This window comes from Rana temporaria, chromosome 4, assembly GCF_905171775.1.
Source record: "Rana temporaria chromosome 4, aRanTem1.1, whole genome shotgun sequence".
NCBI classification, from domain to species: domain Eukaryota; kingdom Metazoa; phylum Chordata; class Amphibia; order Anura; family Ranidae; genus Rana; species Rana temporaria.
This window is the reverse complement of record NC_053492.1, coordinates 227,150,209-227,174,284: the sequence shown is the minus strand read 5'-3', so window position 1 is coordinate 227,174,284 and position 24,076 is coordinate 227,150,209. Positions and strand designations below refer to the sequence as shown.

Below are 24,076 nucleotides of genomic sequence, written 5' to 3'. Positions count from 1 at the left end.
ACTAACACACATTATTGAATTACCTTTTTTATCTCTTCGTTTTTTTTTTCATGTTTTTTTTACAAAATGTGCATGCAGCTCTGGATTACTCTATGTCATGCTGCTCTACTTGTGTGATCACAAAATTGAATGGCGCAAAAAAGGTGGGGTGGAGGGGGGAGGGCGGGGGGGGGGAGTCATACCAATGCACCTGCACAATCTGCAGCTCTTAGCACATGTACAGAATTCACAAGGGGGTTTCAAGGCCGAAAATGGACAAAGTCACTGCTAACTGAAATAGAGGAAGGAGGGGTTGATTTCTAGTCCCAAAAAAAGTTAAATATTTTGCGTTAAAAAATCAAGCGTTGTGCTTGCATCAATCTCAAACAAATGTAAACGAAAATCTGATAAAAATAGTAAGTGCAGAATATTTCTACTGGAATTTCCAGTGAATTTTTAAACAGCTCATACCATGCTCTACCCAGGACAGACAAGGGTGTCTAAAGTGACACATATAGAGGCCTGAGTACAGCTCAAAGTGTCATATGCTCATTTCCACCATTGCTTGGTAATCCTGGATGTCAAATACACATTGTTTTCTTTGACACAAAAATAAGTACAGCTATTGGCTGATGGCAAACAAAACAGCACAGACAAAACATTATTTATAAATGCCAAAGTCATAAAATCTCTTGCATCAACCTCAGCATTGGTTGCAGATAGAATTCTTACAACCTCTCCCATGCTTAAAAAAAACAACAGAAATAAAACAGAAAATATCATAATCTGTACTGCAATCCAAAAGTTACAAAATAAAAGTGGAATATTTTTTTTTCATATATATTATATAATATATCCTCTATTTTAAGTTTATTTTATTTTTTTGAAAATAATATTTTTAAGCAATCGTTTATTCCACAGACTGTAAAACAAAAAATAACACAAACAAGTTGGCTTCTTTTTTTTTTTTTTTTATCAATCAGCATTTTGGACAATGAAAAATTGGCAACCTGGTCATATGATATAAAGAAAGCTGTTGCATTCATACTGATTTTTGTAGTGTTATTCAATTTTTTGTAAGAACAAAGATGCATTTTGTAACACCTAGACAGGGAGTTTGTGGCATGCAACTGCTGCACTGCAGCGTCTGCATATCATTTCCTAGCCCTGGTGCCAGAATGCAGGAGTTTAGTGCAGACAATTGCTGTGCTCCAATCAAATTGCAGCATGCATTATAATACATAAAATACATCTGTGGCTCCAAGTTGTGTAACACTACATGAAAAAAAAAGCAAGGTCATTAATAATAGAACAGCACTACATAGCAGTGCTTCTCAAAGTCACTGTCAGTATTTCAGGCAGCAGGGAATATTACACAGAATTGTAGCCATTATCACTTCTGTAATGCTCAGCTTTCACAAAATCAATAAAAAGGACAAAAAGCGCTATGTGAGAATTATCACAAATGCTTTTTTTTTTTTTTTTTTTTTTATGAAACTGGCAGATTAACACATCATATAAAAAAAAAAATTATGGAATTAACAAGTATAAAATAGGTGGAAATACCAATATGATAACACTGCTTATGGTCTGTAAAAATGTATCACAAACATTTCTAACAGAGTGAAAGCTTCCAGTTTGAATTCAATGTCACCCTTACTATGCCACTGAGCATGTGTGATTTCCAATAGTGCTGAACTGTATGTTCATTTACAGTACTCATATTCTTGTTTCTCTCTGCCAATATAAGATCTTTTTGGATCACTACTACAGGCAAAAAAAATGATTGTCTGTCTCCAGCAATGCTTTTGATCGTGTAAATATACCACTCTTAAACTTTTATCGGGCAATAACATTGTGATTACATTAGGCTATACTGCCTTCCAGTTCATTAAGACCTAATGGAAGGAGGCCCTGTTGAACTTTCAAGAGATGACTGGGAAGCCCTGCGAGTTAGGGGTGTCAGTGTTGGATCCACTAATGACGAAGGTGGAAACAACTTATACCATCCAATGACCACGCTGGACAGATCAAGCTCTTCCAGGAGAATCTGTGCAACACCCATGAAGGATTTGTGATCCATTCGACCATAGTCTCCCCAAACAATTACCTAGAAAAGAAAAAATAAAGTTGAAAAAACAGACTGTAGTAATATTTGGTCACGTTGCCCTACCCTTTTTTGTGTATGGTACCCCAACATTTCATATTTCTGTGTCTGTGATACCATGTACTAAAAAATATCCTGTTCTCTTTGCATTGCTTCCTTTGCGTGAAATACCTGGTGATCCTACCAGTCCTCCAGTTTACCATTTTTAAACTGACCATGCTATGCATGGAAGCACATGCATCCCAGTGAGGTCAGTTTGCTTCTTTGCATTCTACTTGGGAGCACAAACAACAAAAATACTATCTGCACTACCAATATGTGTACTATAATGTAAAAATAATAAAAACATTGCCAATAAATCACTGTCAAGTGTTCTCACATCAGCCAAATTGTGTATACTTGAATGAGTGCAGCGCAATCAGATAACGACACAAAGTGAATCAATTCATAATTCAAAATAATCATTAACTGCTGGATTCACGTAGGGCGGCGTATTTTTGAGCCGGCGTATCGTATTTAAGCTACGCCGCCGTAAGTCAGAGAGGCAAGTGCTGTATTCACAAAGCACTTGCCTCCTAAGTTACAGCGGCGTAGCGTAAATGGGCTGGCGTAAGCGCGCCTAATTCAAATTGTGAAGAGGTGGGTGTGTTTTATGTAAATTAACCAAGACCCGACGTGATTGACGCTTTTAACGAACGGCGCATGCGCCGTCCGTGGACATATTCCAGTGTGCATTGCTCCAAAGTACGCCGCAAGGACTTATTGGTTTCGACGTGAACGTAAATTACGTCCAGCCCCATTCACGGACAACTTACGCAAACGACGTAAAATTTTCAAAATTCGACGCGGGAACGACGTCCATACTTAACATTGGCTAGGCCAGCTATTTGTTCGACTAACTTTACGCCTGAAAACGCCTTATGTAAACGGCGTATCTGTACTGCGACGGGCAAGCGTACGTTCGTGAATAGGCATCACTGATTTACGCATTCTAAGTGTAAATCAGCGTTCACGCCCCTGGCGGGCGGCGGAACTAGACAGCTAAGATACAACGGCGCAGGCAGTCGTATCTTAGCTACATTTAAGTGTATCTCAATTTGTAAAAGTAAAAGTTTTTTTACCTTAATGCATCCTATGCATTAAGGTAAAAAAACATCTGACAGCACCGCCCCCCCCGAGCCCCCGTTTTACTTACCTCACCGTTCGAAAGTCCCGGGCGCGTGCTTGTCATCCTGCTCGGTTCCCAGCCTGGCCGTTGATTGGCTAGGCTGGGCGGATTGATAGCAGCGCAGCCATTGGCTGGCGCTGCTGTCAATCACAGCGGATGACGCGGCGCGCCGGGGGGCGGGGCCGAGTGATACAGTCGGCGGCTATGGCCGCTGCTGTATCACAGGGAGCGCGCTCGCAAAAGCTTTCCACCATGCGAGGGAGCTCGCATGAACGTGGAAAGCTTTTGCGAGGAGGAGCCGAGACAGCCGCCGAGGGACCCCAGAAGACACGGATCCGGGTCACTCTGTGCAAAACGATCTGCACAGTGGAGGTAAGTATAACATGTATGTTATTTAAAAAAAAAAATAATTGTACCTTTAGTGTTCCTTTAAATGTACGACGGCTTAGATTCAGAGTTACGACGGCCTATCTACTGATACGCCGGCTTAACTCTTTGTGAATCTAGCTACAAATGTGTAACTTCATATTTTCACAAATAAATCTACATTATATATGTCTGTGCATTAAAGGGGTTGTAAAGGTAAATGTTTTTTCATCTTAATGCATCCTATGCATTAAGGTGAAAAAACATCAGACAGCGCCACCCCTCCCCTCGAGCCCTCGTTTTACATGCCTCACCCCTTGAAAGTCCCGTGCTTGTCCCCGTCATCCTCTTCGGTTCCCAGCCTGGCCATTGATTGGCTAGGTTGGACGGATTGATAGCAGCACAGCCATTGGCTGGCGCTGCTGTCAATCACATCCAATAATGCGGCGCGCCGGGGAGCGGGGCTGAGTGTTACAGTCGGTGGCTATGCCCACCGCTGTATCACAGGAGCGCGCCCGCAAAAGCTTTGCACCATGCAAGCTTGCTCGCATGAAGGTGGAAAGCTCTTATGGAGGGGGAGCCGAGACAGCTGCCGAGAGACCCCAAAAGACGTGGATCGGGGCCACTGTGTGCAAAACGAGCCACACAGTGGAGGTAAGTATAACATGTTTGTTATTTTACTTTAATATCGCTTTAAATAAATACATTTTCGTGTGCCACCTAATTTGTATATATCTTCTGCCTTTTCTTTCTGCATGTTAATCACAACTTTTGTTATACCAAAGTCATTTTCCTCCAAATCCATGTGTGCACAATTAATCCTATATTCTCCACCCGTACTAGTGCTCCACCACCATCCACACAAACTTCTTACCTCTTTATTTGACCCCCTATGAAGGTAGGTCAATTTGGGCCTTGCCCTTTAACTCTGGGTTTGTATCCCCCTTGGGCTTTCACCAAATGTACCAATCAATAATTCTTAATGCTCAATGTGTGGCCAATTCTCTCTTCAGCAGTATTTGCTCAAAGAAAAAAAACAGCTCTCATAGTGCAGTATGTTCTGAAATACTCACCCTTTGTTAAAATAATATTAAAACACTCACAAATAGAATGCACTTAACCCAGTGCACAAAGAGTATTTGCTGCGTTAATTCATACGTTTTGCACCCTTAAGGAAAAACACCTGCATCAGTGCAATTTATAAACAGCTTACTTCCAGTTCCAGGTTTAGGCAATGAGGTTGTGTGGTCATGCCACTGACGCGTTTCGTCATATGACCTGTAATGCCTTGTACACACGATCGAAATTTCCGATGGAAAAAGTCAGACAGACTTTTTCCATTGGATATTCCGATCGTGTGTAGCCCTATCTGACTTTTTTCATCGGAAATTCAGAGGAATTCCATAGGAGTTTAGATAGAGAACATGTTCTCTTTTACTCTGATGGAATTCCACCAGAATTCCGATGTGATTTTGGTCGGTCAAAAGTCCGATCGTGTGTACGGGCATTACTCTGTTAAAGTTAAAGACCCTTTTACCCTTGATGAAGTCACAGGTCACGTGATGTAAAGCATCAGGGGCGAAGCCACGTGACATCATTGCACATGCCTGGAACCGGAAGTAGGCTGTTTATATTTTGCACTAATGCCTACATGTACCAATGCTGATGTTTTCCCTTAAGGAGGCAATACCTATGAATTAAAGGAGTAAATACTCTTTGTGCATTGGATTCATACAGGCTGTTGCTCACAAGCATGTAGGCTAGTAACATTTTTATTAGAAGGTCCACAATCATAAAAGACCCCTGCCTTGTTGCTAATAATTGTTATATGTTAAATAGTATTAATTCTTACATAAAGGAGGTGTAAAAAAAAAAATAGTGGTTCTACATTTAAAGCAGTATTAAAGTCAAAACCAAAAATGTAATATATTGCAGCTTAGTCATTAGATGTGGTGGCTGCATTAGTTTTAGTTTTCTATGCTTCTTTCCCTTTGTTTTCATATAATGATCTAGTCAGTAACACACCTCCTGTATTAGAGTGCCTACACTCTGGATGAAGGAGCAACAGAGACACATTTAGACAGCCGCATTGCCAGTTTGGGAGGGGGGGTGGGGTTAATGTTAGATGTACTAGTAGATTTAGAAACATTTAAACAAATTGAGGCCACACTCCAGATTAAACTTTTTAGGCCGTTACGGAAACACTTTTGTTCCCTTTGGCACCAATGTCAGTGGTAAATGGTTGGTCATAACCTTCTAACAGCCACATCTGCAGCACAGCTTGTTCTGTTGAAAAACAACAGATTTAATAGCCAGATCATCGTGTAAAAAAAAAAGAAAGCCTGAAAAGAAAACGAAAGCAGCCGCCATATCTTAGAATTGGTAAACTGTTTTTGGGCTTATAGACTTAATTTACTTAATGTTCTGGGAGCCAAGTTGTTCGTTTTGAAAGACTGATCTAAAGTGCTATCATGTAAGTACACTTGTTTGATGGAGAAGCTTAAGTATCTGTGAAATGACTCAAAAGTACAAATTCAGCAAGACAAACATGAAATTCTTTTCCAGTTCCTATTTACTTTCAAAAGTAATATTTATGTTAGAATATTTTAATATTTTCTGACTGTGGATGATATTTAAAAAGCAAACACAAAATATGAATAGTTTGGGAATAGATGATTTGAAAAATAGAGAACAAATATAGTAATAAAAAGAATCAAATACTGACGTTAATTTATTCCTGTAGGTTTTCTGGGGGAAAACTGATTTTTTTTTGTCATTATCGGATTACATTTTATTTATTTCTTTTTATGTGTTCCAATATAATTGGGAAGACAGAATTTTTCTTTGCAGTATTACCGGTATATGCATCTATTCTATAAGGTCAATTTACTAAGAGATAAATACCAAAATGCATGCACTGACATTTTTTTTTCTATTTTGCAGTATTGAGAGTATTTTTACACCTTATTTTATCGCAGAATGGATCTCCAACTGCAGCAGGAAGTGAAATAATCCTGCCCAGGGATAATGGCTTTCTGGAAATTGACATCCTAACAAGCAGTGACTCATCCCTGCCCAGCTGATTCAGCTGTCAGCCAGGGATTCCGGGCTAAAAAATGAATATGAACAAAGGAGCAGGGGTAGTGTTAGTGATGTGGGGGTTCCCCTTCAATTCATTCCAGGCCTCTCGAGTCTGATATGAATTTTAATGGGGACCCAATGCAATCAAAACAAATGGAAACAAAACAGGCTTTGTGTGAGGTCCCCTCCAAATTCCATAATTTGGAGGGGAATTTGTGAGGTCCCCTCCAAATTCCAAAAAAAGGGGGGGCTGAGCATGTTGCATCCCTCCTGAACCATACCAGGCCATATGACCTCAACATAAAAACAAAACACCTTGTCCCCATGGGAGGACAAGCGCCTGTGGTGCCCTGTGGTTGTGGGGGTCTGTGGGTGGGGGGCTTATTGGAATCTGGAAGCCTCCTCTAACAACAAGAAAAATACATCGTAGCCCTACTTATTAAAAAAAAAAGCAACCTAGAAATAAAGGCATCCACAGTACTTCCATATTCTAATAAGCTCCTTGCCCACAGACCCACCGAGCCAGGGTTGTGGAGATGAGGTCCTTGTTCTCATTAGAATGGGAACAAGGTGCTTTGTCAGGATGTCCTGATCCAGGAATGCTCATTCCCCCACCCCCCTTTCTGGCCTGCCAGGCTGCATGCTCAGATAGAGGTCTGATCTGGTATGGAAATTGGGGGGGGCTCAGGCCATTGTTTTGGGGGTATTCTGTCACCTTTAAATCACATACCAGAGCTGAAGGGCTGATATGGATTGTAGAGAGAAGCCCACATATATTTTTTTTAGGGTTGTCCCGATACCACTTTTTTAAGACCGAGTACAAGTACCGATACTTTTTTTCAAGTACTCGCTGATACCGAATACCGATACTTTTTTTAATCTCATGTGACAACGGCACATGTGTCAGTATGTTTTTTTTTTTTATCTTTAACAATTTGTTTTTAATTTTTTTTTAAGGGGGGTGGGGGGCGGGTGGACCGTGTCAGTGTGTTTTTTCTTAAATTTTTTTATTTTCTACAACCATTTTTTTCATTCTTTTGTTTTTTTATTCTTAATTTTTTTTTTCAGCCCTGTTGGGGGGGCTTTGGTGAGATATCAGGGGTCTTAACAGACCTCTGACATCTTCCCTTTGAGACAGGGAAAGGGACTTGGGACACATGTTCCCCTGTCCCTTTCTCAGCAGTCTCAGCTGCGTCTTCTCTTCATTCATAAACTGAAATATTTGTAAACATAGGTTACAATGTTTCAGTTATGTGAATGGACAGAGTCAGTGATCACTGACTCTGTCCATTCGGAGCAGTAAGGAGCCGGATTTACCGGCTCCTACCCCGCTCTCCATCCTGACATTTCCAGGGGTGGAGGAGGAGCACCGAAGGGGAGAGAAACACGGCAGCATACACGGGATACACACGGCGGCATACACGGGATACATACGGCGGCATACACGGGATACACACGGTGGCATACACGGGATACACACGGCGGCATACACAGGATACACACGGCGGCATACACGGGATACACGGCGGCATTCAGCTGCTTTAAAATCAGCGGTGATCGGTGCCGACAGTACAAGTATCAGGTGAAGCATCGGGAGCATTTACCAGAGTACAAGTACTCGGGCAAATGCTTGGTATCAGTTACATGTTCAGGAAGTGAGAAATTCAGACAAAGAAAAAAAAACATTTAGAAGGGAAATTGAAGTAAAAAGGTAAGTGAACCAACAATGCACTAGATTAAAGGAACCTATTTAGAAAATAAAAAACAAACCTTTACAACCCATTTAAGTTCAATGTGTATGCGAGTTGGAACAGGTACATGTTTTGAGTGCAACAAAAATGTTTTATGTTTTTTTGGATAGCATAGGGAAAGGTTAACACCCCTGTAACATTTGTTTTGCTGCCTGTGCCCCTGTTTAGAAGATTTCACCTCACCTTCTGTCCCTGTGACAATTGAATTTTGAAAATGTTGGGTTGTTGTGAAGCAAGGATTGGTGATAAAGCTTTAGTGGAGACACCTTTTTCCCCATAAGAACTCTTACAGGAGTGAGTTTCCGATCCTAGAGGTAGATTTCTTCTCACTCCCTGTTGTCTCCTTCTGTTTGTAAGTAGGAGTCGTATATAAGTCGGATGTTTGTAACCCGGGGACCGCCATGTCATATGGTATATTCCATAGATTAATTTCAATTCTAAACTCTTCCATAGCAATGAACTGAATACAGTCAGCACATATTAGTGAGTAATACTGGAGAGTATTCATCTAGTGGGATACAGAGGCTTCTACGGTTATTATTGGCAAATTTACCTGAAGCACCTTTCCATGGGGATTATCTTCAAAAACCAAGTTCTGTTGATAAAGGGGATCAAGGGTTTTTCGTGCAATTCTGGTCTTCTTCTTGGCTACACATGCTCCATTTTCTAAAAGGTACACCTTGACATATGGAGCTGGAAATAAAGGTAATGTGTTAAACAACATTTTTAAGGGGGTACAGTATGAAAGGTAAACTACATGCAGTATATTTATTGTTTTTTAAAATGCAAATAATGCCACCTTCCAAGACTGTGCTGATTTGACTAATCATTTAAAAATAAAATGTCATACAATTAAAGATTTATATGTATTTAATACAGAATGTTTACACTGCCAAATATTTTTAAGTAAACCTGTCACTGTCTGTCATAGGCAGCCTCAGTGTCCTACAGCGAGGGACAGAATGCAGAAAAGACAGCAATTTACTGGGATGAGTTGGGATAGTTTGAAGGTACATGCAGGCAACTCCAGCTACTTGCATTTATTTCACTGCTGGTTTATAGCTCACCTAAACCCTATTAACCGCTTAAGGACCACCTCCTGCACATTTACGTCGGCAGAATGGCACGGCTGGGCACATGCACGTACAGGTACGTCCTCTGCTAGTGCCCAGCCGTGGGTCATGGGCACGCGCCCGTGACCCGGTCCGAAGATGCGGGACCCGATCGCCGCTGGAGTCCCGCGATCGGTCCCCGGAGCTGAAGAACGGGGAGAGCTGTGTGTAAACACAGCTTCCCCGTTTTTCACTGTGGCGGCGTCATCGATCGTGTGATCCCTTTTATAGGGATACACAATCGATGACGTCACACCTACAGCCACACCCCCTACAGTTAGAAACACATATTAGGTCATACATAACCCCATCAGCGCCCCCTTTGTGGTTAACTCCCAAACTGCAATTGTCATTTTCACAGTAAACAATGCATTTTAAATACATTTGTTGCTGTGAAAATGACAATGGTCCCAAAAATGTGTTAAAATTGTCCGAAGTGTCCGCTATAATGTCGCAGTCACGAAAAAAATCGCTGATCGCCGCCATTAGTAGTAAAAAAAAAATTAATAAAACTATCCCCTATTTTGTAAACGCTATAAATTTTGCGCAAACCAACCGATAAACTTTTACCAAAAATAGGTAGAAGAATACGTATCGGACCTAAACTGAGGAAAACATTTTTTTATATATATTTTTGGGGGATATTTATTATAGCAAAAAGTAAAAAATATTGATTTTTTTTTCAAAATTGTCGCTCTATTTTTGTTTATAGCGCAAAAAATAAAAACCGCAGAGGTGATCAAATACCACCAAAAGAAAGCTCTATTTGTGGGAAAAAAAGGACACCAATTTTGTTTGGGAGCCACGTCGCACGACAGCGCAATTGTCTGTTAAAGCGACGCAGTGCCGAATCGCAAAACCTTGCCGGGTCCTTTAGCTGCAAAATGCCTGGGTCTTAAGTGGTTAATAGAAGTCTTGGTTATCATCTGATGATATCCAACTAGCCTGAAATAACTTTGCACAATGTTAAATAAATGGCTCTGTAATGTTGGCTTGTGCCTGTGATGTAAATCTTCAATTCTGGGTATGTATCTGGCCCAGGTACATACTGTATAGGAATGATTTTTATGGCCTTGCTTACAGTTTTTTTATGTAGCACAAATACAGTAGCTTAAACCTTAGATCTGTGATGAAAGTGATGACATGGAAATACCCTCTGTTTTCAGTAGCCTCTGATGTGCATTGAAATACATAAACGGTATAAAACCTACCTGCTCAGGGCTGCAGCTTTTCATCCAATTAAATTATACCAGTTCACCCTATTACCTTAGATAAGTACTGTGGTTATCGAGGAACATTAAGTATAATCGTACCTCAATCTAGACTTTAATATTTAAAGGTGCCACATGCCTACATATCAATAGATTGCAAACAAGAATTTTTGTTTTGGGGCAAAAGGACTTTAGGGCACCAAAACATACCAATAACAGATGAATATACCGTACATAAAAAATGTGATTCATGGGGGAAAAAAAATGTCACAAGCTTTTATTCATATAAAAATTACCAAAAGGTCAAAATATTTACATAAATGAAAAACGCAATGGAGACCACCACTGAATGAGTATTTTCAGCACTATATTTGAGTGGCAGAATTGTTTATATGAACCCCAACACGTTTCAACTCACAGAAAGTATTCTTCAGGGGGTAGTTGCAATGTTGAATTCTACAGAGGGGGGGGGGGGGTTGTGGGAGGGATATTTATCAAAACACCACACATGCGCTATGATTTTTTACATACATCTACTGATATGAGAGGGGAGGGGGCATATATATTTGGATTATTTCATTGTAGATTTTTTATTTTATTTTTATTCTAAAAGATCCATGACAGGTCTGGTATCTCTGGTAGATCTTTGGTATCTCTTGTGTTGGACCTTGGTCACTCTTTGGAGTCGGTCAGCGTTAAAAGCACCCACCCTATTGTGTTTTTCTGTATGACCAACTACTGTGAGTTATTTGAATATAATTCAAAATTTCATATAATTGATCAATGTTGCAATGCCTTTGGATATTGATCTATATTTATGTTATAGAAGTCAACATTGCAACTACCATTGCAACTATTTTGAACTTTTGGTCATTTGTTCAGATATTGTTTTTAAAATAAAATGCTGTAACATTTTTTTATGTATATACATCTTCTATTGGTATTGTTTTTGGTGCCCTAAAGTCCCTCCCCCTGAAAATTCTTGTTTGCAATTTATCAAGGAATATTTTTGCTTTCCTCTTTGAAACCTAGAATAGGTTGCCCTAAACAAGCTTAATGTGGACTCCTTGCACCTAAGCTTGTTTTAACATTTACAGTAATTGCTGGCTATGCTGTTTGTTGTAGAAGTTATATGGTTGGCTGTAACAGAGTGTAGATCATATAGAACCTCTGCAAGGTTTGTATTTTCTGTGTGCATGCTAGAGAGAATTTCCCCACTTCTTATCCAAGTATCCACGCAGAAATGTCAGTAAATCTCCTAATCAGGGATACAGAGATACAAAAAAACAGATAGAGTATCTAACAATCTAATCTACTATGAATGTTGTTTTATTTCTGTATACATTTCTGTTGCAGAGATTCATCCCACATTCAGCTCTGGTAATCGCACAGAATGTGAGAGGCAACTTCCTAATGTTAGGACCATAAAAGAAAAAAATACAAAAGTGACCCCCATGGGGTTGGCACCCCCATCACCTATTTGTTTTATAAATAAATTAAATGCTTAATAGAGGGCTGCCGTGATTGTTAAGGGCCAGTTCACACCAGACGGGGTTTCCGTACAATTTCGTGTGCATTTTTTCTGCACTAAAAATGCATGCACAGTGTTTTCCATGTATTCCAATGGCTTTAGTGGGCTCTAGTTCACACCATGCAGTCAGTTTCTGGTCAGTTTTCGGTGCAGAAACTGACTGCATGGTATGAACCAAAGCCAACTAGAGCCAATGGAATACATTGAAAACAGGTTGCATGCATTTTGTGCAGAAAAAAAGGACACAGAACTGAACGGAACTGCATCTGGTGTGAACTGGCCAAGTACATGTCTCTCTGGGGCTGCTTTGCTGGTTCTTTCTGGTTTGTGTTTCAGGTTACAAGCTGCCTGCTGTTTCTAAGAAGATTTACCTTAGCTGCTTGGTAGATCTTCAATTAGCACTTGATTGGCGAGGAATCTATTGGTGGGAAACAGCTGGCCAATAAGTGTAACCTTTCACTTGTAAATCCTCTCAGTGTCAGTATTTAACTAAGGTCTGTGTACTGGACTCACTCCTGGATTATCATCAGCCTACCTTTTGAAATTTTTAATCTGCTTCCCCGCTCACATTTCTCTTCGTTAGTTTCCTTTGTCCGGGCTCATCTTTACAGGGTAATCATTTTGTGAGTGGATAGTGGTTGGTAAACTGTTATTTGGTTTATGTAAGATATTGCTAGTGTTAATTTTTACAGCAAATTTCGATTTAGTTTTAGGACTAAAATTGCATTTTAGTTTTAGTCCCATTTTAGTCTTCTGCAATGGTTTTAGTTTTAGCTGTATTTAGTCGACTAAATCTTCAGGACATTTTAGTCGACTAAAATCTCCAGTACATTTTAGTCGACTAAAATGTCCTGGAGAATTAGTCGACTAAAAAAAGCTAAAACTAAAACCATTGCATTGGGACTAAAACTAAAATGCAATTTTAGTCCTAAAACTAAATCGAAATTTGCTGTCAAAATTAACACTGGCAATATCTTACAAACCAAATAACAGTTTACCAACCACTATCCACTCACAAAATGAGTGACATTACCCTGTAAAGATGAGCCTGGACAAAGGAAAATAACAAAGAGGAATGTGAGCGGGGAAGCAGATTAAAAAATCCAAAAGGTAGGCTGACGATAATCAAGAGGTGAGTCCAGTACACAGACCTTAGTTCCAGTACATTTTAGTTGACTAATACTAATTTTAGTCATCTAAAATCGAATGGGTGTAGTTAAATTGTAATGCAGTATTTAAGTATTTCTCTACAATTTCCAAACTCATTATATACTGCTGGAGTGAAAAATCGAATATGTTATTATTTATGTTATTGAGGTATGAACATGCACTACAGACCAGTGTTAATTTTGACATCAAATTTCAATTTAGTTTTAGTCTTTTGACTAAAATGTCATTTTAGTTTTAGTCCCATCTTAGTCATCTCAATTGTTTTTGTCGTATTTTAGTCAACTAAAATAGTTTAAAATGTTTTAGTTGGTTTTAGTCGACAAAATTAACACTGGATATTGCTGCTTGAGTGACTAAGCATGTTGGTATTTTAATGGTTAACAGTGGTTCTGTTTGGAACTGAAGGTTAAAGTTTTTTCATAAATAAAAATGATTTAAAGTCATATTTCCTGTTTTTCTGTGAATAATTCTTCGGAGCCAGACATACTTCTTAAAGTGATTGTAAAATCTCATTTAAAAAAAATGTTTTAAATAACAAATATGTTATACTTACCTCCTCTGTGGAGTTGGTTTTGCACAGAGTAGCCCAGATCCTCTTCCTTGGTCCTCATCTTCTGCTCCTGGCCCCTCCCTCCTATCAAGTGTCTCCACAGTCAGCAGCTTCCTATGGGGTACTGGAGCCGAGTCACAGCTCTGTGTGTCCATTCAGACACGGAGCCCAGCCACGCCCCCTCTCTCCAGGTTGACTGATTGACAGCTGCGGGAGCCATTGGCACTGCTGCTGTGTCTCATCCAATCAAGAGGAGTGTCCCAAATGGTTTAGACATTCAAGGACATCGCTGGAGAGAGATAGGGCTCGGGTAAGCAATTAGGGGGTGCTGGGGTGGCTGCTACACACAAAAGGTTTTTTATCTTTTATCAGATTTTTATTAACATTTATCATTACAGAAAAGAGAAAGGAAAAACGGACATATAAAAAGCCAAAATACACATATATACAGGGCTTTTTCAGGGGGAACTTGGTGGAACTCAGCTCCACCACCTCTAGCACAGACCCTTTGGTGCCTGCTCACCACAATCACTTGTAAACACAGAAGTCTGGTTTCTGTGGGGGGTTTTTAACAGAAAAGTTGTTTTTTGTTTACAAGGGATAGCTCTGCACTCTGTGTGTAACCCCCCCTCTACTCTGCACTCTATATGTAATGCCCCTCCTACTGTTCGTGAAATTTGACTCACCACACCCACTATTTTATATAATTTGGAGGGTGTGTGTGGGTGGAGGGGTTTTGGGGGGTTGTGGTTGAGTTCCAGCACCTATTGTTTGAGAAAAAATCCCTATATATATATCAATATAAAGGAAGAAAGAAGAAAAAAGGGGGCAAACACCAAACACATCCCCCAACAAAATAAAAAAGAGATAGGGGGGAGGGTGGGAGGAAGGGGGAGGTACAGCCACAAAAGCAGTCACAGAAGGGGGGGTGAGCAATACCCGATGAAACAGGGAAAGTGATGAGGAAGGGAGAAGGGGAGGACAAAGATGAAAGAAATTAAGAAAAAAAAGAGGGGCCCCTTAATAAAACAAATTCTCTATACAATGCTCAACCACGGTTCTATATTTAAAATATCTGTATCTATATTCAGTGCCGTAAATACGTGTTTAAAATATATGTGTACCGTATGTATATGTATTTACAAAAGTAATTTGGCATAGCTTACTAGCTTCCCCAGCAACCTCTAAGTGCTATGCTAAACCAAAATCATGTATTGTGTGTTCCCATAATAATAATAATAATAATAATAATAATAATAATAATAATAATAATAATAATAATAATAGAGTATCTCTCTTTCCCCTTCCCACAACCCTCTTCCTCCCCTCTCACCCTCCCAATAATCCTCCCTAAACCCCCCCCCCCCCCTCCCCACCAAAAAAAATAAAAATAAAAATAATAAATAATGCATTAATGCACTAAGATAAAAAAATGTTCTGCCTTTACAACTCCTTAAAGCCAGGTACACACAATCAGAATGTCGGGAGACAATGCCCCTGTCGGACATGCATGCTGGAAAACCAGCACCTGACCATTTCCCAATGGCAGAGAGCAATGATCAAAGTGGGGGGCCATCCCCATGTCAGAACACAACAACAGCTCAGCGGGGGAGATGTTTTTTGCATGGCATGCTTATCTCAGAGATAACGGCTGTAAAAACTGCCAGTAACCAGTGTGAACGCCAACGTCCCAGTATGTGTAAAAGCTAGAACGGGACTATATTTCTGATCCCTCAGACAACACTAAAATATTATGGTTGTACGCACAGGATGCACTTGTACGTTTGGCATCTTCTGCGGAGAAAGCAGGCATTCTATGAGAAGGGGGACCTTCTCATAGAATTTTCTTAACCGGTCACCTGTTAGCCAAACTAGAAATGGCCAATCTGCAGCTCAGCTAATAGAGGCCCTCAAGACACAATTGGGCAGGCTTCTTAGCACACCTGACCTGGTCGTAAATTAACTGGTGCGATTTTATTCTAATTTGTACCAGTCTCGTACACACCATACTGATAATGAGTTAAATATGTACCTTTTGACTCTTGAGCTGCTTAGTCTTACTGTTACACAGTGGGCATGATTGAATGTTCCTAATGATTTGGAGATACAAGAGGGAAGATGGTATCCCCATTGGGGGGACTTTGGTATCTATTCTGGCTTAACCATCAATTGATTCAGGTCTGCACAATTACCCTTAGAGGGCATAGTTAATCCCTCTCTGCCCACATTCTGCCCCGTCCCGGTGGTAGAGTAATTTAAGTATTTAGGGGTGGTGATCTCAGCCAATTCAACTAATTACTCTCATCCTAATATGCTGCCACTACTTGCTAAATTAAACTTTGGAAAAAACTCTGTCTCTCTATGGTAGGAAGGCCTAATTTAGTGGAAATTATTCTAATTCCTCAACTGCTATATTTTTTCCACAATGTCATCATTGTACTGCCCCTTAAGCTTTTTTAGACTAATAATTCTATCTTTAGACAACTACTTTGGTGGTGCGGTTCGCCTAGGATCCGCTTAGAACAACTACAAAAATTGAAAGAAACAGGGGGCATTACATTCCCGAACCTGTGGGTGTACTATTTGGCTGCTCAACTGCAGCACATACGGGAGGGTATGATCAAACTAGGGCCGACTGTTGGAACTCAGAATTCCTCCTTGTCCATTATGCTTCAACATACTAGCTCAGCTTCACTCCTGGAAGGCTTAGAATTGCTGTTTGCCAAATCCAACTGTCTCTTCCTCACATATAGGTTAATGCACAAAATCTAGGGTAAAGCCAAACACCTGCAAGAGCTGACTGGAATAATACCATGTACCCATATATGGCAAAATGTACCTATGCTCCCAAGTGGTGTGCATATGGTATCACGCACATGCAGCATATTTTTAGAGCTGGTAAATTATTATCCTTTTCTTCACCGCAGACTCTGTATGGTCTACCACAATCTAAGTATTTCTATTATTTGCAGTTCTCCCATGTGGTACAGGCACAACATTTGTCCTCTAACTACTGTCTTTCCCTAACACCTATTTTTGGTCTGTTACAGTGAAATACAGAAGGGCCTTATTTCCAATTGTTATGCATCCCTACTGAACATCTATTTGGAGGCCTACCCCTGCAAGGCCATCGACCTGTGTGAGTCTGATGTGGGGACAAGTCCGGAGAACAGTGGGAAAATTAGCTGGAAGCAGTGCAAGAGATCTCTTAATACTTCTCAAGCCTCGTACACACGACCGAGGAACTCGACGGGCGAAACACATCGTTTTGCTCGTCGAGTTCCTTGTTAGGCTGTCGAGGATCTTGGCGAGCCAAATTTCTCCATTGCCGTCGAGGAAAAAGAAGACATGCTCACTTTTTGGCTCGACGAGATCCTCCACAGTTTCCTCGTCGAAAAGTGTACACACGACCGGTTTCGTGGGCAAAAAAAAAAAAACAGCAAGTTTCTTGCTGGTTTTTGCCGAGAAACTCGGTCATGTGTATGAGGCTTCAGGGTTTATCACAATTATATATTTTATTGTGAGTCCATTAAACCCTGGTGAAATTGTTTAAAATGGGGCTTTTGTCAGAGCCAGTTTGCCCTGAATGTTGAAGGAAGCATGGGTATCTCATCCACATGCTGTGGAGATGACCACAGTTACACAGATACCGGATGTCTGTTCTTGCAACAGTTCACAGAGTATTCCAAACAGACATCACTTCTGACCCCTGGTGCTGTCTGCTGGAAGTTTTTGATGACATTATACTGGATGCCTTTACCAAGGAAGCTGTTTCCAGGGTCTTGTTTCAGGCATGCAAAATTATCCTCCTCCACTGGAAAAGCACTTTCCCTCCATCCCTTAAAAGAGAAATATGGGTTTCTTTTTTTTTTAGATTTATACTTACCTAAGTGGATCTGTCTCCTGGCACCTCTGCACTGAAAACTGAGCGATTGAATATCGCTGATCACTCGGTTTTCAGAGTTCTGTGAGCAGAAAGCTGTAGACTGTCAGTCACAGCTCTCTGCTCATCTCCCTCCTAACTCATTGGAGCGCTGAGCTTTGGAGGGGACAGCGCGGCCGTCTCAGGCTCTCAGTGGCTCCAGACACCTGGCGGATCCAGACTTCCATTGTCGTGATGATGCAGTGCCTAGACTGATATTAGTGACATCAGCAGAGAGCAAACTTCAGTCCGCTCTCTGCTGAAAACGGGTCACAGGAGTGCAAAACAAATTGCACTTCTGTGATCCATAGGAGAAGTCCAGCCAAACGAGTTTTGGCTGGACTTCTCCTTTAACCACTTAAGGACCAGCCCATGTACATATACGTCCACAATATGGCACGTACAGGCACATGGGCGTATAGGTACGTCCTCGCCTATTAGCGGGTGGGGGGTCCGATCGGGACCCCCCCCGCTACATGCGGAGGTCGGGTCCGCTCGGGGAGCGATCCGGGACCACGGCGCGGCTATTTGTTTATAGCCGCTCCGTCGCGATCGCTCCCCGGAGCTGAAGAACGAGGAGAGCCGTGTGTAAACACGGCTTCCCCGTCCTTCACTATGGCGGCGCATCGATCGCGTCATTCCCTTTATAGGGAAGACACGATCGATGACGTCATTCCTACAGCCACACCCCCAAACAGTTGTAAACACATACTAGGTGCACCCTAACTCCTACAGCGCCACCTGTGGTTAACTCCCAAACTGCAACTGTCATTTTCACAATAAAGAATGCAATTTAAATGCATTTTTTGCTGTGAAAATGACAATGGTCCCAAAAATGTGTCAAAATTGTCCGAAGTGTCCGCCATAATGTCGCAGTCACGAAAAAAATTGCTGATCGCCGCCATTAGTAGTAAAAAAAAAATAAAAAATAAAAATGCAATAAAACTATCCCCTATTTTGTAAACACTATAAATTTTGCGCAAACCAATCGATAAACGCTTATTGCGATTTTTTTTACTAAAAATAGGTAGAAGAATACGTATCGGCCTAACCTGAGGAAAAAAAATGTTTTTATATATGTTTTTGGGGGATATTTATTACAGCAAAAAGTAAAAAATATTGCTTTTTTTTCAAAATTGTCGCTCTATTTTTGTTTATAGCGCAAAAACTAAAAACCGCAGATGTGATCAAATACCACCAAAAGAAAGCTCTATTTGTGGGGAAAAAAGGACGCCAATTTTGTTTGGGAGCCACGTCGCACGACCGCGCAATTGTCTGTTAAAGCGACGCAGTCCCGAACTGTAAAAACCCCTTGGGTCTTTAGGCTGCATATTGGTCCGGGGCTTAAGTGGTTAAGGAATAGCTAGAATACATGGGTACTACTGTAAGATATGAACATGTTATTTACCAGCACCATGGATGCCCCACTAAATATGAGAGGGTTGGGGGGGTTGGCGTAATGTATCAGGATTGGCTCCAGAAAACCTAATTATTGATAGGATATTGAGGTAGAATGCCTTTGATTACTTAATGTTGGTTACTACTATCTGACTTTGGAACTTGCCATAGTGGTGGTCTAGTGGTACTGTCATTTTTGTTTTCAGCCACTAAGTGGGGTTGTATATTCTCTTCAGTGAGAGGATGTCTGTACGTAGTTCTATGATGTTGGAATCGGTAATTTACCATTTCTTTTTGTACATTACAACTTTACATTCTTTTATGAGTGTTTATGGAACATGTATGCTTGAATGTGTTCAAATAAAACATTCATCTGATTAAAAAAAAAAAAAAAAAGATTTAAAGTCAATAAAGGGGCCATGGCTTCAATTTTTCCCACAATCCTTGTTGTGTGTTTACTTTAATGTTTGGGTGTTAATGGGGTGTACATTTGCATTGGAAAAAGACAGCTCAAGATGAACAAGACACATCTTTATGTGCATGGAAAGTGTTTTTAGATCAGCAAACAACCAGTAAGTAGTGTATTTTACACGGTAGGGTGTCCTGGTATAGTGAGGTGATGCCAGAAGGAAAGCAAAAGCCTGGTTAGAAAGACTGGGGGAGATTTACTAGTGCACTCAGAATCTGGTGCAGCTGTGTATAGTAACCAATCAGCTTCTAACTTCAGCTTAGTTCAATTTAACGTTGACAATAGAAGCTGATTAGAAGCTGAATAGAAGCACCAGGTTGTGCACCAGTTTTAGTAAATCTCCCTTACTGTGTCCATTGAACTGCCATACTATAGTTTTATGTTTAACATTGTACACATGCATGTACTTTATGGCTGGGTCAGTTCAAATGGACAAATGGACAGAAGGATTGACTTTGGACTTACCTGGTGTGGATTTTGAACCAGGCTTTTGTGTTAGACCTCGTGCCCTTATTACTTCAACCTCTAGCTGTCCTTTCTTATCTACCATGCCAATTTGTATGTCACCTGAAACAAAACATTTTAGATTACAAATATTAAATATTACATATAACAAATAATAAAAAAATCTATCATTATTGCATAAATATTTAAGGCATAATTCCAATTATGCTGGGTATGTTTTAGCAGTAAATACAGTATAAAGGCAGCAAAGAATTTCTTCTATTCATTGGGATCTAAAAAAACATTTTTCCTCTCCTTAATGCTCTTTGAATATATCTGTAAATGTGTCACCCATAAAGCAGTCTTCAAACTTTAAGAAGGGGAATTACGTAAAAAGGGTTTAAAGGAGTCTTTCCTAATTTGCCTACACACATTTGCTTAGAGTCTGATCAGAAAACAATCATAGGACTCTAAATCCTCCCTTATGTTGCTGATGCAGCCTATGTCTGTGATGCTTCAGTTGGACAAGACAGATATTACAAACTGATTTCTATTGTTTTCCCCCTAAAAAAGTCACCACCTGAGCACTCCCCATTCCATGCTGCCTAGTAACAAACATATCTGTACAGATATAGTTCAGGACCATCATATGGTTCATTGTGCATACATGACTAGCTCATATTTGGAGTAAGTAGGCATCTTCTAAAGCCCGATACAGTCAGTATACAATTACGTTTGAGCACAAGCAGAATCCTTGATTTAGGGTCTATGCACATTGGGCTTCTGGGGGGGGGGGGTTCAGTTTGCCTGTAGGAGCAGCTAAATGTTATTGTATGTATCAATGCACAATAGGACTTTTTGAAAAAAAAATCCCAGAGTGCATTGCTCTAAATGACGTCGCAAGGACATCATTGGTTTCGACGTGAACGTAAATTACGCCCATCCGTATTCGGGAACGACTTATGCAAACGCCGTAAAATTTCAAAACTCGGTGCGGGAACGACGGCCATACTTAACATTAGCTATGCCTCATATAGCAGGGGTAACTATACGCCGGAAAAAGCCGAACACAAACGACGTAAAAAAAAAGCGCCGGGTGGTCGTTTGTTTCTGAATCGGCGTAACTCCTCATTTGCATATTCCTCGCATATACAAACGGAAGCGCCACCTAGCGGCCAGCGTGAGATTGCAGCCCAAGATCCGACGGTGTAAGTCACTTACACCTTTCGGATCTTAGGGATATCTATGCATAACCTGATTCTATGAATCAGGCGCATAGATACGACGGCCGGACTCAGAGATACGACGGCGTATCAGGAGATACGCCAGCGTATCTCTTTTCTGAATCCGGCCCATTATCTATTTATAATGCCCCATAACATTTAAAAAAATGTTTTGCCTTTGTCTGATAATTCTAATTTGATACCACAAGTTCTCTATGACAAAATAATGTATTAAATGGTAAAAAAAATAAAAAAATAAATTGCATTGTACTTTTATAATCTAATAAAAAAATATGGAAGATTAATATCAGTTTAACTTAAAAACTAAGTTTGGGATGTTTTACATGGATGGCAGATATTTAGTATTATTTGTTGAGAACTTCCCTAAATCTAAATCCACTAAATCCACTACTACTAAAGACTGTTCCTTGACTTCCTCCATTTTTACAGACTTCAAGGTTAAAATGGTGATGTGTCGTAGTGTTTAGTCTAACTTCTCAAGTTATACACAACACACTCCTGTTCAAAGATTACATTTCCCTTCTCATGCACCACTTTACAAGAAGTTAAACAGAGTGTCATTTCTGTCTGTTCAAATAGACAGCAGAGGGTGCCAGCACATTATAAGAGATATTTGTAATGCATCACAGCACGCACAACTGTAACAAAATCTCCTTGAGAACTCTTCTATATTTACCGTATATATATACTCTGCTAAGTTTGCATGCTGAAAAGACATACTGATGGGAAAAATGCTTCATTTTTTAAATACCTAAATTCACACAAATTTATTAATTGCACTATAAATTCAGTTTAATTCTCCTGCTTTATTAACATTATTACAGTGCCACACAACAAATATTGATCCTTCCACAAAGTGTTTAAGACATTCTAGACTAAGTTCTCTTTTAACAAAAATAATAAACTCACATGTTTTTGCAGGTAAAAAAATATACATTTTTTTTTCTACAGGACCCTGCAAAGTATTGCACCCGTGATCAGGGATTATCAGATAATAAATATTATCATTTTGTCTGCAGTGCTTCTGGATCAGCATTGTGTTGTAGCCTGCTAGTGAGCAATATGAAATCATTCAAAGTAAGAATCGTTATGCTACCCGATACACAGTTTTGACTTTATACAATGAACTACTTCCTGCCATAAATTGGTCTGGTTTCTTTTCTCTTTTTTACAGGCAACTGAATAACTTATGGTAACAGATCAAAATTCCTTTTTTAGTAGTTTGAGGAGTATTTCAATGGGTTATTAGTACACATGATTGCCTATTTGCACAATCAGGGACCTGTACCCTGTGTTTCCAGTAGGTTCAGCATCCCATTCAAATAAAATGGCTGCTGTGCCCGCACAAACACTGCACAGGGAAAACCCACAGATGTGAACCTAACTTTAAAAGGAAATATAAATGACATGAGTAAAGCTAACATGTAAACATTATAAAAACATAGAAAACTGACAGAAAATAAAAACACAGAGAAGTCTATCAAGTCTGCCTGTTTTTGTTTTTTCTCTGATTGATTTACAAGTCATTTTTAGGAGGGAGTTTTAGGAGATGTTTTCTGACATGTCGGTGTTTTATCTTTCACTTGTATATTATAAGTTGCACTGAGTAAATAAAGCTGGATAAAATACAAACTATTAGCCAGATTCAGGTAGAGATACGACGGCGTATCAGTAGATACGCCATCGTAACTCAGAATCTGCGCCGTCGTATATTTAAGCGTATTCTCAAACTGAGATACGCTTAAATGTTGCTAAGATACGAGCGGCGTAAGTCTTCCTACGCCGTCGTATCTTAGCTGTCTATTTACGCTGGCCGCTAGGGGCGTGTACGCTGATTTACGCCTAGAATATGTAAATCAGCGAGATACGCCTATTCACGAATGTACGCACGGCCGTCGCAGTAAAGATACGCCGTTTACATAAGGCGTTTTCAGGCGTAAAGATAAACCACCAAAAAGATGGCGCAGCCAATGTTAAGTATGGACGTCGGAACCGCGTCAAATTTTTCAATTTTTACGTCGTTTGCGTAAGCCGTCCGTGAATGGGGCTGGGCGTAATTTACGTTCATGTCGAAACCAATGAGTCTTTGGGGCGTAATTTGTAGCATGCGCACTGGGATACGTCCACGGAGTGCGCATGCGCCGTTCGTTCAAAACGTCATTTACGTGGGGTCATGCTTTATTTACTTCACAATTTGAATTAGGCGCGCTTACGCCGGCACATTTACGCTACGCCGCCGTAACTTAGGACGCAAGTGCTTTGTGAATACAGCACTTGCCTCTCTGAGGCCTAGTACACACGAGAGGATTTATCCGCGGATACGGTCCACCGGAGGATTTCCACGGATTTGGATCCGATGGAGTGTACTCACCATCGGATCGAAATCCGCGCCGAAATCCCCTCGCGATGACGTGTCGCGCCGTCGCCGCGATGATGACGCGGCGACTTGCGCGACGCTGTCATAAAAGGAATTCCACGCATGCGTCGAATCATTACGACGCATGCGGGGGATCCCTTTCGGACGGATCGATCCGGTGAGTCTGTACAGACCACCGGATCGATCCGCGGGAGCC

At 40.5% G+C, this 24,076-nt stretch overlaps 1 protein-coding gene across 16 annotated transcripts in view; it reads right to left on the bottom strand.

Moving 5' to 3' along the window:
- Window positions 1–934: 934 nt before the first annotated feature.
- RIMS1 (regulating synaptic membrane exocytosis 1) overlaps window positions 935–24,076 on the bottom strand; it is a 492,278-nt gene continuing 469,136 nt past the window's right edge. For all 16 annotated transcript variants that reach the window (XM_040349940.1, XM_040349925.1, XM_040349926.1 and 13 more), the window contains 3 exons: window positions 20,281–20,382; window positions 9,006–9,145; window positions 935–2,089 (listed from right to left, as the gene is read on the bottom strand). In XM_040349940.1, coding sequence (XP_040205874.1) covers window positions 1,871–2,089; window positions 9,006–9,145; window positions 20,281–20,382 — 461 coding nt within the window. In that variant the 3' untranslated portion in view covers window positions 935–1,870. The remainder of the gene's footprint in view (window positions 2,090–9,005; window positions 9,146–20,280; window positions 20,383–24,076) is intronic.